The 14238-nt window shown below is 38.4% G+C and overlaps 1 protein-coding gene across 1 annotated transcript in view; it reads right to left on the bottom strand.

The window, feature by feature from the left end:
* Positions 1–13978, bottom strand: part of LOC122643168 (ubiquitin carboxyl-terminal hydrolase 8-like) — a 48356-nt gene extending 34378 nt beyond the window's left edge. Inside the window, exons 1-5 of the mRNA XM_043836821.1 lie at positions 13770–13978; positions 13233–13478; positions 11786–11927; positions 6761–6820; positions 6581–6673 (exon numbers count right to left, since the gene is read on the bottom strand). Coding sequence (XP_043692756.1) covers positions 6581–6673; positions 6761–6820; positions 11786–11927; positions 13233–13478; positions 13770–13855 — 627 coding nt within the window. The 5' untranslated portion in view covers positions 13856–13978. The remainder of the gene's footprint in view (positions 1–6580; positions 6674–6760; positions 6821–11785; positions 11928–13232; positions 13479–13769) is intronic.
* Positions 13979–14238: the final 260 nt, after the last annotated feature.

The following is a 14238-nucleotide window of genomic DNA, read 5'->3' as shown; positions in this document are numbered from 1 at the left end:
ATGGTCAGCAACATTGGTGATTGCAATGGTCCCACCAAGCTGATATCAGTCCTTTGTATAAAAACTTGATGCAGAAGGGCCTTTTCTCCTAAGTCTCAACAACAGACACATACTTCCCTGCTCTACAAAGGGTGTGAACGAGAGGGACTCCTTTGTTCTATGACGGAGATGGAGTAATGAGAGGATTGGAAGGGGGGAGAAGTGGTGAGCGACTCCTCCGTTCTGCAAAAAAACCCTAAATCGAGATGTTTGGATGCAAACCCTAAATCAAGATGGTTGGATGCAAAACCCTAAATCGAGATGGTTGGATGCAACAAATAAGAACCCTAACAGAGTTTCTTGCTACCATGAAGCTTCAGAAATGAAAAAAAGGGATTACCTCCTTGTCGTCGCAGGTTGTCGCCGCTGCCTGCAGATCTCGGTGATGGTCTTAGCAAATCCCACGTCGCAGTTCTCAGTGATGGACTCAGTAGATATCGTCGGTACTTTGGTCGCACTTCTCGGTTCGTGTAGCAGGCATGGGATGGCGATGAACACTGCCTCAGAAGATCGCCATCTTCTGAAGTTGCAGAGGACCAGAAGGGGGTGGGAAGCTCCTTAGTTCAAGTAACAGGGCAGGGGAAGGGGGTGGGAAGCTCAAATGACTATTAGGGGTAAATTAGTCATTTTAGGTCATGAATTACCAACACCGTACAACATAACGGGACTGATATAACGGAACGGGGCTGACTATAACAAATAACCAAAACTGAGGGGGTGTAGCTGTACAATTTTGAAACACAGGGGGTCGGCCTGTATTTTATACAAACCTCAGGGGGTGGCAGTGTAATTTTCCCAAATTTTTATTGATAAAAAGATGAATAGCATAATAATGTAGAAATCAGAGGATTGGGGGGACTAATATAGCCCCTTGAATAGATGTGTAGAACTCAGAAGTAGTTGAGGGGGAGAACTTTTTGGTAACCTAACAAGCTCCTTCTGTCTTGTGCAACTGAATCATCTGTGCTAATGGAAAAGGAAGACAGGAGTACAGGACACAGCAGGTGTCACTAGGATATAAGAAGGAAAAATGAAAAGGAAGAGGAAGTTATCATTCCTTATTATTTGAAAAGTAGAGGATATTGAAGAATTATTTTGGCTTTAATGTAAGCCAGATACTGGAAAGTGAAAAGTTGGGGATAAAAGATACCTTTTTCGTGTTCAGTAAGGCTGACGGGAAGGATTTCTCTTCCCAGATACTATATAAGAAAATTTCAAAAAAAAAAATTCATGAGATGAGATGAAATAGAACTCACATACTCAACCTGGATAAAATATATGTTCTCAATGCTGTTATTCAGTTTTCTTTATAGGTAAAAACCATCAAACTACTCAGGTTCTCAAACCACCACATTGAGACAAAAAGAAGAGTGCAGCTAACACAAGTACCATAGGCTCCCAACACATGGACAATACGCCAACACCTAGGAGACCAAATTTTAATCTTCTAATTTAATTCACAAAAACTAGAGCTTCTAACATTGAAATTCAATGAGAGAGATAGGAGAAAATTTCGTACAAAGTAAAAGAACAGAAAGGAGAGAAATTACAAATATAATGTTGAAGATGTATAAATAAATATTTAAGAAAAAGATAAATACTTGTGACGGAACAAAACTGGCAATGCTGCACAGATATGAACTCAAGAGTCCAAAGCTGATGCATGTTAAAAAAGCTGATGCATGTTAAAAAATCTGACTTGCAAAGTCGATATGGATTTGGAAACTCACCCAGAATAGTATTTAAGATCAAACATTGACCTACTTGTGAAATTTAAATATAGAAAAATACATGAGTACAGGCCTCTTGAATCTTTTCAATCCCTATTTCTTTTTGGAATGCTAAAAATTCTACTTGAGCATCTAACTCTGGGTCACTACCAGCAAAAAACATCTCTGAACAAGATTCTAGCACCATGCCAAATGTGTCTGAATAAGAAAAGCAAATGAAGTATGTCCAAATGAAGGTAAATGATTTTAACAAGAGAAAATGGAAAACAAGTCATGTAAAACAAACATGTAGAAACTAGAAAAAATTAGAGGAATCTAAAAGTGGCACCCAATAGTTACTAGAATATCAGAAAACAACCACTTCAAGAATAACTCCGCTAGTGTTTGCTGCCGGTCCCAAACCTGAATAAAGGAGGAGGGTTGGTTTGTCAGGTCGGCAGCTGGCAATGAAAACAAAACCCCAGCCAAACCCTTTTACATGGATTCTACAACCTTATATTATAAACGTTATGCTAGGATGTTCCCCGACAGAATAAGCAACGCACTACACTATGACCCGGGTGTAGTCAAAAAGTGAGCAAGGGTTAGCTAGGGCGCCCCCTCTAAGCGACGCGCCACATTGGCACCTGGATGCGGTGACAAGTAGGCAAGGGTTCTCGCACTGTGGACGAGTGCGGGTAAAGAAGCTAGTCCAAAAGCGTAGGATTAGATTAGCATCTTGAAACATTGGATGTTTAACAGGTAAGATTCTAGAATTAATAGATGTTATGAGGAGAAGAAGGATTAGCATAGCTTGTATTCAAGAGACTAGATGGAAGGATAAAAATGCTAAGGAGTTGGACAACTTTAAACTTTGGTATACGAAGGATAAAAGTAATAGAAGTGGAGTGGGCATAGTAGTGGATAAAGATTTAAAGAATGATGTGGTAGATCATAGATGTTAAAAGATTCGAAGATAGGATTATATCCATCAAGCTTGGGTTGGAGAAAGAGGTCGTCAATATAACTAGCGCTTACGCACCTCAAGTAGGATTGGATGAAAAGAGTAAGTTACAATTTTAGGAACACATGGATGGATTAGTGCAAGGTTTCGTTAAGGAGAAAGATTATTATAGGGGGTGATTTGAATGGACATGTTGGGAAAAATCGTAGAGGCTATGAAGGTTTACATGGAGGACATGGTTTTGGAGAGAGAAATGAGGAGAGAATCTCAAGTTTAGATTTTATTGTGGCTTATAATTCATCCATTGTAAACACTTACTTTGAAAAGAGAGAGGAGCATTTAGTTACCTTCAAAAGTGGACATCACAGTAGCCAAATAGATTTCTTCCTAACTAAAAGATTTGATAGATTGTTATATAAGGATTGTAAGGTTATATCAGGGGAGAGCCTAACCACACAACATAGATAATAGATTAGTGGTCATAAATATGTGCCTAACTACACAAAATCAAAAGATAGGTGAGTTTATTTGCCCTAGGAAAAGGTGGTGGAGCTTAAAAGGAGATACTTTGAAGTCATTTACTAATGAAGTGGTCAAACAAGGAAAGTGGGAATTTGAGGGAGACACTAATACCGTGGAATGAGATTACTACTTATATTAAGAAGGTTGTTAAAGATGTCCTAGGTAAATCGAACGTCATTCCTCTAGAGAGACTTGGTGGTGGAATGATGTGATTCAAACAACCATTAAGACTAAGAAAGCTAGTTTTAAGACATGGCAAAGGACTAAGGATGTAGAGGATCTACAAAGGTTTAAATTTACCAGAAATGAAGCTAAGAAGAATACGGGAAAAGCAAGGATGAAGTTCTACCAAAAAAAAAAAGGATGAAAAAATATGAAGATGTTTATAACAATTTGAGCAAAAAGGGGGAAAAGCTATTTATAAGATAGTTAAAGCAAGGGAAAGGAAGAGTAGAGATCGCGATCAATTTAGATGTATTAAAAGTGAAGATGGCAAAGTACTAATAAGTGATAAAGACATTAAGAAGAGATGGGAAGGTTATTTTTGCAGCCTACTAAATGAAGACACTTCGAGTAACAGTATTCCAAAAGACTACATTATATCAAGACACCATAAGTTGTAGATATATATGAAAGGAGGATAAAAGAAGGCAAGGCACAAGGCCCAAATGAGATCCCAATAGAAGTGTGGAAGAGTTTAGGAATCAATGGTTTATCTTGGCTAACCAAGCTGTTTAATAAGATTATGAGCATAAGGAAAATGTCAAATGAATGGAGGAGAAGCACCGCGGTTCTAATTTTCAAAAAATAAAAGTAATGTTCAAAGCTGCAATAACTATAGAGGCATAAAACTAATGAGTCATACTATGAAATTATGAGAGAGGGTAATTGAAACCTACTTGAGACAAGAAATTATTATTACGGAGAACCAATTTGGTTTTATGCCAGGAAGATCCACGACGGAAGCTACTTACCTAATTAGGAAACTTATGGAAAGATTTAGAGAGTGCAAGAAGGATCTCCATAAGTCTTTATTGACCTAGAAAATGTTTATGATAGACCCTAGTATTAATCTGGCAAGTACTGGAGAAGAGAAGTGTTTCAAGTAAATATGTGGACATAATTAAAGATATGTATGATGGTGTGATGACAAGTGTAAGGACTGTGGGAGGCCAAGGTAGTGAATTCCCAATTACAATTGGGTTACATTAAGGATCAGCTTTAAGCCCTTATTTCTTTGCGCTTATCATGGATGATTTAACCAAAGAATTCAAGACGAGGTTCCTTGGTGTATGCTTTTTGCTAACAATGTTTTTTGGTGGATGAGACAAAAGTAAGGATTAACGCCAAGTTAGAGTTATGGAGATTAACCTTGGAATCAAAAGGTTTTAAGATAAGTAGAACGAAGACGGAGTATATAGTGTGTAACTTTGGTTACACAAGGACGGATAATGAGGTGGTGAAAATTGGTGGAAGGGAGTGGTGAAGTCTAAATGACTATGAACCAGGATACTAATGGCTATGAGGCTTAGGTAAGTGACAATGGGTTTTGTGGTATCGACAGTAGGTTCTAATAGAATGGTTAGGGGCTGGTTTTAGTGGTGATGAAAGAGAGTCGATGGAATTTGACGGAGGGTTGTTAGGTGTTGTCGGCTAGGGCTTATATGGATGATGGGGAGTGCTTTAAAGGTGGATTTATGGTGAGCAGCAGCCAATAGTAGCAACAGAAAATGACAGTGAACAAATAGTAAGGATTGATGAAGGAAGAAGGAAATAGGAGATATAAGATACCCTGACCTTTGGAGATCCACCAAGGAAGATCCACCTAAGGCCACTTGCTAACAAGTAATGAACTCACAAGGAGATTGATTTTGCTAGTTGTAATTCATGGTTGCAATGAGCAGTCATAGTCTCTTTATATAGCATGAGGATAGAGGCATAAATGCCTGTAGGTTATAACCACCAATGACTTTAGATTATAACCACTATTGACTTTAGGTTACAACCATAAATGTCACAAATGACTTTAGGCTACAACCACTATTGACTTTAGGTTACAACCATAAATGCCACAAATGACTTTAGGCTATAACCACTATTGACTTTAGGTTACAACCATAAATGCCTAAATACTGATGTGGCTTTATATATCAACCTTACATGGTATTAATTATTAAATGCAATCTAAGGAGGTGGGAAATCATAGGACTTAGCCACAATATAATAAAGCCACTTTAGGGAAACTCAAAAGACAGGAATACAGAGGGTTAGGGAAAGTGGATTAAGAGTGGCCTGATCTGGTCCTAGCCCCAAGAGGACTAGCCATTTGCTAGGCCTGCTGCTGCTGGCCAGGCTTGGGCCTGCGCACATAAGTTCTTAGTTGGGTTAGGCTTTGTGGACCTATAGGATGCCCTGCATCAAGGAGATTCTGCAAAGTGATTACTTTAGGTATCCTAGCTCAATCATAAATAAAGAATGTGATATAGAAATGATGTTTCACAGAAAATTAAAATAGAATGGATGAAGTGAAGAAGTGCATCCGGAGTGTTGTGTGATCGGCATATTCCTTTAAAACTTAAAGGAAAATTTTATAGGACAATCATACGACCGACTATGATGTATGGTGTGGCATGTTGGGCAATTAAAAAGCATCATATAGATAAACTTAGCAACAGAGGTGAGGATGTTGAGATGGATGAGTGGCAAAACTAGGAAGGATAAAGTTAGGAATGATCATATCAGAGCTGGTTTGGGAGTAGCTCCGATACATGATAAGCAAAGAGAAAGTCGTTTGAGGTGGCATAACCATGTTCAACGGAGGCCTTTGGATGCTCTAGTATGGAGGGGTGATTTGATTCAGATTGAAGGAACTAAAAGAGCCAGGGGCAGACCTAAAATGACCTTAGGAGAAGTGGTGAGGAAAGACATGCATAGCTTAGGCCTTGTATCAAGTATGACCTCGAATAGAGCTGATTGGAGAGCAGGGATCTATGTAGCCGACCCCATTTATTTGGGATAAGACTGAGTTGTTGTTGTTGTTGTTGTTGTGAACCACTTCAAGAATAATTGGATATAATGAGTGATGCCTAGAACTATATATCCAATCAATACATATAACTCAGAAATACATATTATTGCGTAGGATGCATCCCTTTTTACAGATCAGTAGGATGATTGGATTATATTCAATTACTAAGAAACAGAAGAACACCCTTCAGGTTTCAGCATACAGAAAAAGAACTTAAGAACATCAAAGATGCGCAAGCCCTTCTAGCATAAGCTTATTGATGCAAATGCAATGTTGAATAAACTAAGAAAACTTCCATCAAACACATTAGCTACTTACCTCTTCTGACAGACGCTGACCATCTTTAGGAAACTTATTTCTGTCACTTTTGAAAAACAGGTTTATCTGCCCAGAGAAGTCCCATATGCGTACCTGTCATTAGCGAAAATAAGTCATTCAATTCTGCAAAAAACCAACTGCTACAACAAACAAGTTTATATTGATTACTGGGAAGCCTACCAGCTCAGATTCAACACTGAAAATCTTGCAGGCTCTTTTGTAGAGTTCAGTTGTATTGTCCTGTACAATACACAATTAAAATTTAAAATGTGAAACATAAATAAGCATGTACACAAACAAGTGTAGTCTTATAATTCTAAAGCATGGAAACATCAAGAACTAAATGTTAATCAGTATTGAAAAATATATAAGCTAGGAAGCAACAATAATAAAATCCCCACACATGAACTGATGGTAGAAATATGTACATAGGAGTTGAGTTGCTTCCATGGTCCATCGAGAGAAGCCTATCACACAGCCCCAAATACCCACCATAAAACATGTTAGTGGGAGACCAGGCTCTGTGGACTATTTTTTACACCATTCCCTGACTCATTGTTATCCCAAAAGCATTACACTAAGTGGCATAATCAACAGGTCAGCTCTGGTAAAGATTTAGATGGCTAGGGAAAAGGTTCAAACATCGTCAGCCATATAACTGAGTTTAACCGCTGGATTTGACAAATGACCAATTCACATTGTTCCTTATCCAATTATTGAATTGCCACATCAGCCCCCACTGATTTGGCAGAAGAAACTACAATAAATCCAAACAATGGAGGGCATATGATGGAGATCATCCAAGAAATTTTGCATCCAATTGCAAGGGGTGCTCTATCTGTCCAACAATTGGAGAGACTAGTACCAAGTATAAAGCACTGTCTCATGGGAGTGCGGCAACCTAAGAACATCAAACATGCCAAAAAGAACTTACATATAAGCTGTATTGCATGGGATGAAACTATGAGCACAGTTGGAGTTTAGAAAATAACACTCAAGTGCAATGTATATGAAGGAGTCAAGTATCTGTATTAGAGAGCGTCTTCAAAGCTGATTTTAAGAGACGTTACATACGCATAAATATGCTTATGACACACGCAAAACTAGTGTTTTTAGGCATTGTACGCCATAAAGAAGCAATAAATAAGGATATCCAACCAATGTCATAATAACACGCAATTAAGCAATTAGCCTATTTATACAATTTTAGCTCCTTCAATCTGAATCAAATCACTCCTCCGTAGTGGATCATCCAAAGGCCCTCCATTGAACATGGCCATGCCACCTCAAACGACTTTCTCGTAGCTTATCATGTACTGGAACTACTCCCAAATCAGCTCTAATATGATCATTCCCTACTTTATCATTCCTGGTTTTGCCACACATCCATCTCAGCTACACTGAGTTTATCTATATGATACTTCTTAACTGCCCAACATTCCGCACCATAAATCATAACCAGTCGTACGACAGTCCTATAAAATTTTCCTTTTTAAGTTTTAAAGGAACTGTTATGTCGGTTTTGTGGTGATTCCATTGATGTACTGTGCTGGTTATTCTTATATACACATAATGGGCTATTCAAAACCCCGCATGGACTCCCTCAATGTTCGAATTACATCTACCAAGCATAATGGTGCATCCAACTATCTTCTCTGGGCACAACCTGTTAGAGTTTATATCACTGCCAAACGGAAGATAGACTATCTAACTATCCCAATATCCCACCACCCGCTACGACTTCTGCTGAGTATAAGAAATGGACTAAGGAAAATGCCACAGTACTTTGTTGGTTGTAGAATAGTATGGAGCCTTTTGTGGTTGTCAAAGTAATGTTTCATGCCACAGCCAAGAGTGTCTATAATGATCTCAAAGAAAACCATTCTCAAGATAAGACTATGTTCAACATATATGATTTACAAGAAAAGTTCTTCTCCTTAAAGCAGAATGGTAAATCTGTTGGCGACTACTACAATTCTTTAGAAGGCATGTAGGAGGAACTCAATGTGTACCAACCTCTTTCTACTAATATTGAAGTTCTTAAATCTCAATGTGCAGAATTCATGGTTGCTAAATTTTTGTCTAGGTTAGACTCTAACCTTCAACCTATCAAAAGATAAATACTTGCAAGCGAGAAGATATCATTTATGAATGATGCATTTTGTCGGATTCAACATATTGTGTCTCCCTCCTTCACCAAATCTGAATCGACCTCATCTAAGGATAATTCAGCACTAGTTTCAAATAGTGGGGTCCTGCCAGAGGTTGAAGTTCATAGGGAGGCCGAGGCCGTGGTGGTGAACAAGGCAAAGGACAACACCAAATCAAGGGATGCATCAGTGTACTTACTGTGGAAAGATGAATCATACTGCTAATATGTTGGGTAAACATTGGTAAACTCGAGTGGGCTCAACTGCTATCGGCTAACAGTGTTACTTCTTATCAGAGTTCTACAGCAATGTCATCTTCTAATGCCAACCTTGCTTCTACATCTGAAGGAAATCAGTTACTTAAATGTATTCAGCAAATTCAAACATCTACATCTACTGCTTCTATTGCTCACTCAAGTATTAGCGCATTGTTGCCTCCTCTTATTCCACACCATAGGTCATTGACTCTGGTGCCACCTCTCATATGATTGGTGAGTCCCATGTATTTTTCTCCTTTCAGAAGATTAATCACCCTTTAGAGTCATACTTGTTGATGGCTCCTCTACTCAGGTGTCTAAATCTGGCTATGTCGCTTTACCTTCTCTCTCTTCCTATTTTAAACTCTATTCTTCATGTTCCAAACTTACCTTTATATCTTCTCTCTGTTAGCCAACTAACTAAATCATTAAATTGTTCAGTCACCTTCTATCCTACTTCTTGTATGGATAAGCTTTAATAAGTGATTATAGTCAGTTCGAGACATAGAGTCTGATGAAGATGTAGTATGGGTGTCGCCAAAAGTTACCTTTGCAGTACTAACATAAGGTACATCAAAATTAGCTAACACTTTGGTCAACCATGTTTAGCCCAACATGTATCAATAGTATAATTGAGCTTGCCACAAAAGGAACATTGTCTGAAGGGTCGGTCACTATGCTGGCCACCTATACTTTTGCCTCCATGGCCACGACCTCCATAGTAGCCATGCCCTCTCAGAGAAGTTAGAACCCCGGCCACGGCTAGCGACAAATGTAGAGCTATCTTTAGGAGAGGTTGAGATATCAGGCCTGGAAGAAGTAATAATAAGGTGAAGTTGAACAAAAGACTCATTAAGGGAAGGCACCTTTTCCCCAGCAAATAACTGACTCTTGACAAACTGATAATCCGAATTTAATCCTGCCATAAACTTTGCAACATAAAACTCTTCCCGCGGAAGTTGTAACAATTCCAAATTGGTAGTAAGCGGCTGATGAATATTGAGCTCCTCTCTGATGCCCATAAAGGCATTGAAGTATTCAAGGATCTGTCACCATGCTTAACTGAAAATAGTTACTCATATAAATTATAGACACGGATGATATTCTTTTCTTACGAGAAGATCCGCTTCAAGTCATCCCATACTCCTTTGGCAATAAAATGAAACATAATGTTGATTGCAATAGTCTGATCCATACTGTTCCAAACCATGAGGACAGTGTCATTCTCACCCATCGACTCCTCATAGGCTTTCATCTCAATTGGTTCTTTGAATCAGTAGAAGGTGGGTCAGATTTAAGGTATTTCAACTTCCCTTTCGCATTAATATATACCTTGAATGCCTAAGCCCAAAGTAGATAATTACTAACTCCATTGAGTTTAATAGTGGTAATCTTGACATTAACAGTGTCTGATGTCGATTTAGTTTCAGCCATCATGCACAATCAGCAACACATAAGAAACCGATAGAACCAAAAAAAATCGAAGTTAGATACCTCTGGCCAGCAAATAATCCTCAACAGCAACACGGACTGATATGTCTCTAAAGTAGGAGAATAACAGTAAAACCAACAGGAAATAAAGTCCCCACAAGATGAGATGCAATAGATGAAGATATAAAAACCAGGAAGAGTATATTAGTCAAATCTGAAGCCCAAAAGTTCAGAATATAGGTGTTCACCAATAGCAGCAAATCAGCAGCTCAGAATGACATAAAATTAGATTCGAATATCCTTCCAGATGGGAGAAATAAGATCCCAAAAATCTTATAGAAGTCTGCTGGTTAGATGCAGACTAATTGCAGAAATTGAGGTTGAAAAAAAAAACCCTCTAAAAACAGAGTATTGCATGTCATAATGGAGAAACTCAACTGAAGAAGATCAGAAACTCTGATCAGTCCAGAAATACCATCGAGTGTACCTTCCATGAAGATCAACAGACCCTTAAAATTAGAGACACATCTGCTGGTCTGATGTAGAGTAATCGAAGATCTCCACAGAGAGAGAAAAAAATATGTCCAGAACTTGCCACCAGGATTGTAGATCACAGAATATTAATTGCAGATCATTAGTCACTCCATGGAAGGTAAGATGCAGATAAAAGACACCCTAGTTTATCATTGAATCACCATTAACTATTTAACTATGGCCTTATGTAGATTGAAGCAGCATAGGGGCTGCAACCCAGAAACTGAGACTCCTTAGAACTTCAAAACCAGAATCAAGTGTAGCTAGGTCTGATTATTGAAGATCTGATACCATGTAGCAGACTAGAAGAGTATAAACCTGTAACACCAGTAACCAATGCTTAGGAGGAGAAGAAGAAGAAACGATGGGAGAAGAGAAGAAAGATGCTGAACCATGATACACTCACCTTAGAGATTTATCGTAGGCTATTCTCCTTTATTTATAATCTGTCTAACTTACAACCATAGTCTGAATAGGAACTTACTTAAACTAGGAATACAGCCTCTCCATGAAACGGGGGTAAGCCTGCGTACATTTGCCCCTCCCAAACCCTACAACAGCGGGAGCCTCATGCACTGGGACTCTCTTTTTACTTAAACTAGGAAGACAACTAACTACTAACTCCTACTAACAATTAAAGACATCAAGCAATAAGGCAATGTATCACGATAGGGGCACTTCCCCTATCATGGTACTACATGGTACACATAAAAAGATGTACCCCCACGGTACAACTTTAACAACTATAGTATTTAAAGAGCCTTTACATCCGAAGCCTGCGTCAGAGAGATTTTGAAGGAAATGAAATGCAAAATGGAATTAGAAGGATTGACCTTCTTACTAATTTTCACAGCCAACAAAATTGTTTCTCGCATAACAGATAGCCTGAGTTGTAAGGGGTATACATCTGCCATATCACCTTCTGCAGCCAAAGAGGATCTACCATCCTTCATTGTCACATTAGAATCACTGTGCCTACAAGTGCAAAAGGACAAACATCAATATAAAGGATGTAAGTCTGATCCAAAAAAATTACAACAATAAATAAAGCAAAAAAGAAAAGAAACAGAAAAACTAAATAGGAATTTAATTAGCTCTAAAATAATGAGTTGGACAAATACATTTTCCATTCATATTAATACTGCAGTACATTTGCTTTGACACCTAAATTTTTTAAACAGGAGGGAGGAAGAGAGAGGCAGGGGGGGAGGGAAAGTCCCAAAAATTCGTCTGCTATTGTAATACATCTCAATGAACTCATTAACTGAGCAAAAACAATATATCATTTCAATCCAAACTTGTAGTTATGAGCACATATGAAAAGAGCGTGGGTTGAGAAAGCAATAACCCATGAATTACAAGTCCATAATTCTTCAAGCAGGCACACTTAATGACAAAATAAAGTAACAACAATTGATTTACACCAGAAACTTTACTTCATTTTTGCAAGTGTATAGAACTACAATTTATCCAACGAATCCTTTTATTGATTTTTCTCCAATAGACACCATAAGTGTTTAGCAAAGTTTCCCTTGTCAGTAGACCAGCTAAGGAGTCCCTGGTTGGGGACACCTAATTCCACCACGTGCAAGGATCCAATGGTAAAACTGACCATTAAATGCCTAGGATATGGTCTGGATAGACCAAATGTCAAATTTCAGACACAAATTCAATCATTTGCCCCCATGTAATACCATACACCATGCACCCCCTCGGTAGTCCTTGCACCCATGCCAAGTTCCCAGATTTTTTAATGATCTTTCTTGCCTCTTGACCAGCTCCATTTAGGCTGAAACTTGACATGTGAGTAGAGGGACCTTGGGATCTACCTATCCACAAAATTTCAGTCCAATCTGATCTGCCACGTTGCAGAAGTAGACAACTGACCATGGCTTGGTTATGTGGATCACCAGACCAGAAGACTTTCTCCCTAGGTGTTTAATCCCTAATAAGATGTATCTAGCTTTCGAAAAGCAGAAGCAAGAGAATTAAGGCATGGTATTTACAGCAAATAAATGAAGCCCACTACAAATTCTAATATTTGAAGCATAAGTGGCACCCTGACAATAACCTAATACACACTAGCTGTGAAAGTACGTTGAAAAAGAATGTGATACGAATAGATTACCATTCCATGTTTTATTTCCTTCTTTCTAATAATTTTGAGCTCCGAACTAGATCTTAGATCTCCAATGAAAGAAGATAAACATTTAGGGAAAATCTATATGTAGCAAAAATAAGTAATTTAAATAACAAGATTCATCCCAATTCACCCCTCACCATTTGAGAGCTTGCAACCACATTTCCCCAGGAACCAATGCATAATCCCGGCCAGAAATTCCCTCCTCAGCATGGTCATTTTGCCCAGAATCCTCTTCTCTCCTAAGGTTGAAAACGAGATCCGAATAGAATATGTTGTTAATGATCTTCAACGGTCCTCCGTAAGAAGTAGATAGAGCTGTATATAAAATCCCTCTATTCTCATTAGTATCCCCAGAAGACGGCTCTTGTGCTTCTCTCCACCACCTGAAATCAACACCATTCAGCAGACACAGAATCAGTGTTACTAGGAACTAATGAACAACCTCCATCTCCCAAACGCAAACAACAGAGACCAATACCAACTGCATCCAACTACCGGTTAAACTAATGCCCGTCGTCCTTTAATTACAGAAGAAAATAAAAAAACGTTATGGGTGAATAATATCCCTAATTTTTTAGTTCAACGGAACAACTAATTTCAGATGCAGAATCAAACTCTTAATAAGATCAATCGAGAAGATGAAATCAGGAAAATAGAACCAGAAGAACAAGTACCAGTAAGGAACGAAGTAGACACTTTCGTCCTCTGACATGGGACGCTGAGCCCCATCGGCGAAGTCGTCGGAAGCGCAGTCATCCATTTCAGATAAATTCAGATCTTCGGGATCAAAACTGACTGAAGATATTCATATATTAACGGTATGCATACGATTTGAAGCCCTGATACAGACTTAAAGCGAGAGATAGAAAATGGCGGATTTGGAGACAAACTTTTCGTGAAGAGGATTAGCAGAATCGTAGAGGAGGGAAAAAAAATTTTGGGAAAAAAAAAAACAGAATATATACAGAGTAAAACCAAATTACCCAGAGAAGAAAGAAAGCAAACGCAAGAACATTTATAAATATGAATCGCGCGGAAAAAAATAATAAGCTTAATATGCGGAAAAGGTATAGACTCAGAAAAAGGGTATCGATGAGGTTTGATACCCAGTCTTCATATCAATAACGAAAAGATATCTCATTG

This window comes from Telopea speciosissima, chromosome 1, assembly GCF_018873765.1.
Source record: "Telopea speciosissima isolate NSW1024214 ecotype Mountain lineage chromosome 1, Tspe_v1, whole genome shotgun sequence".
NCBI lineage: Eukaryota > Viridiplantae > Streptophyta > Magnoliopsida > Proteales > Proteaceae > Telopea > Telopea speciosissima.
This window is presented reverse-complemented; position numbering and strand designations above follow the sequence as displayed.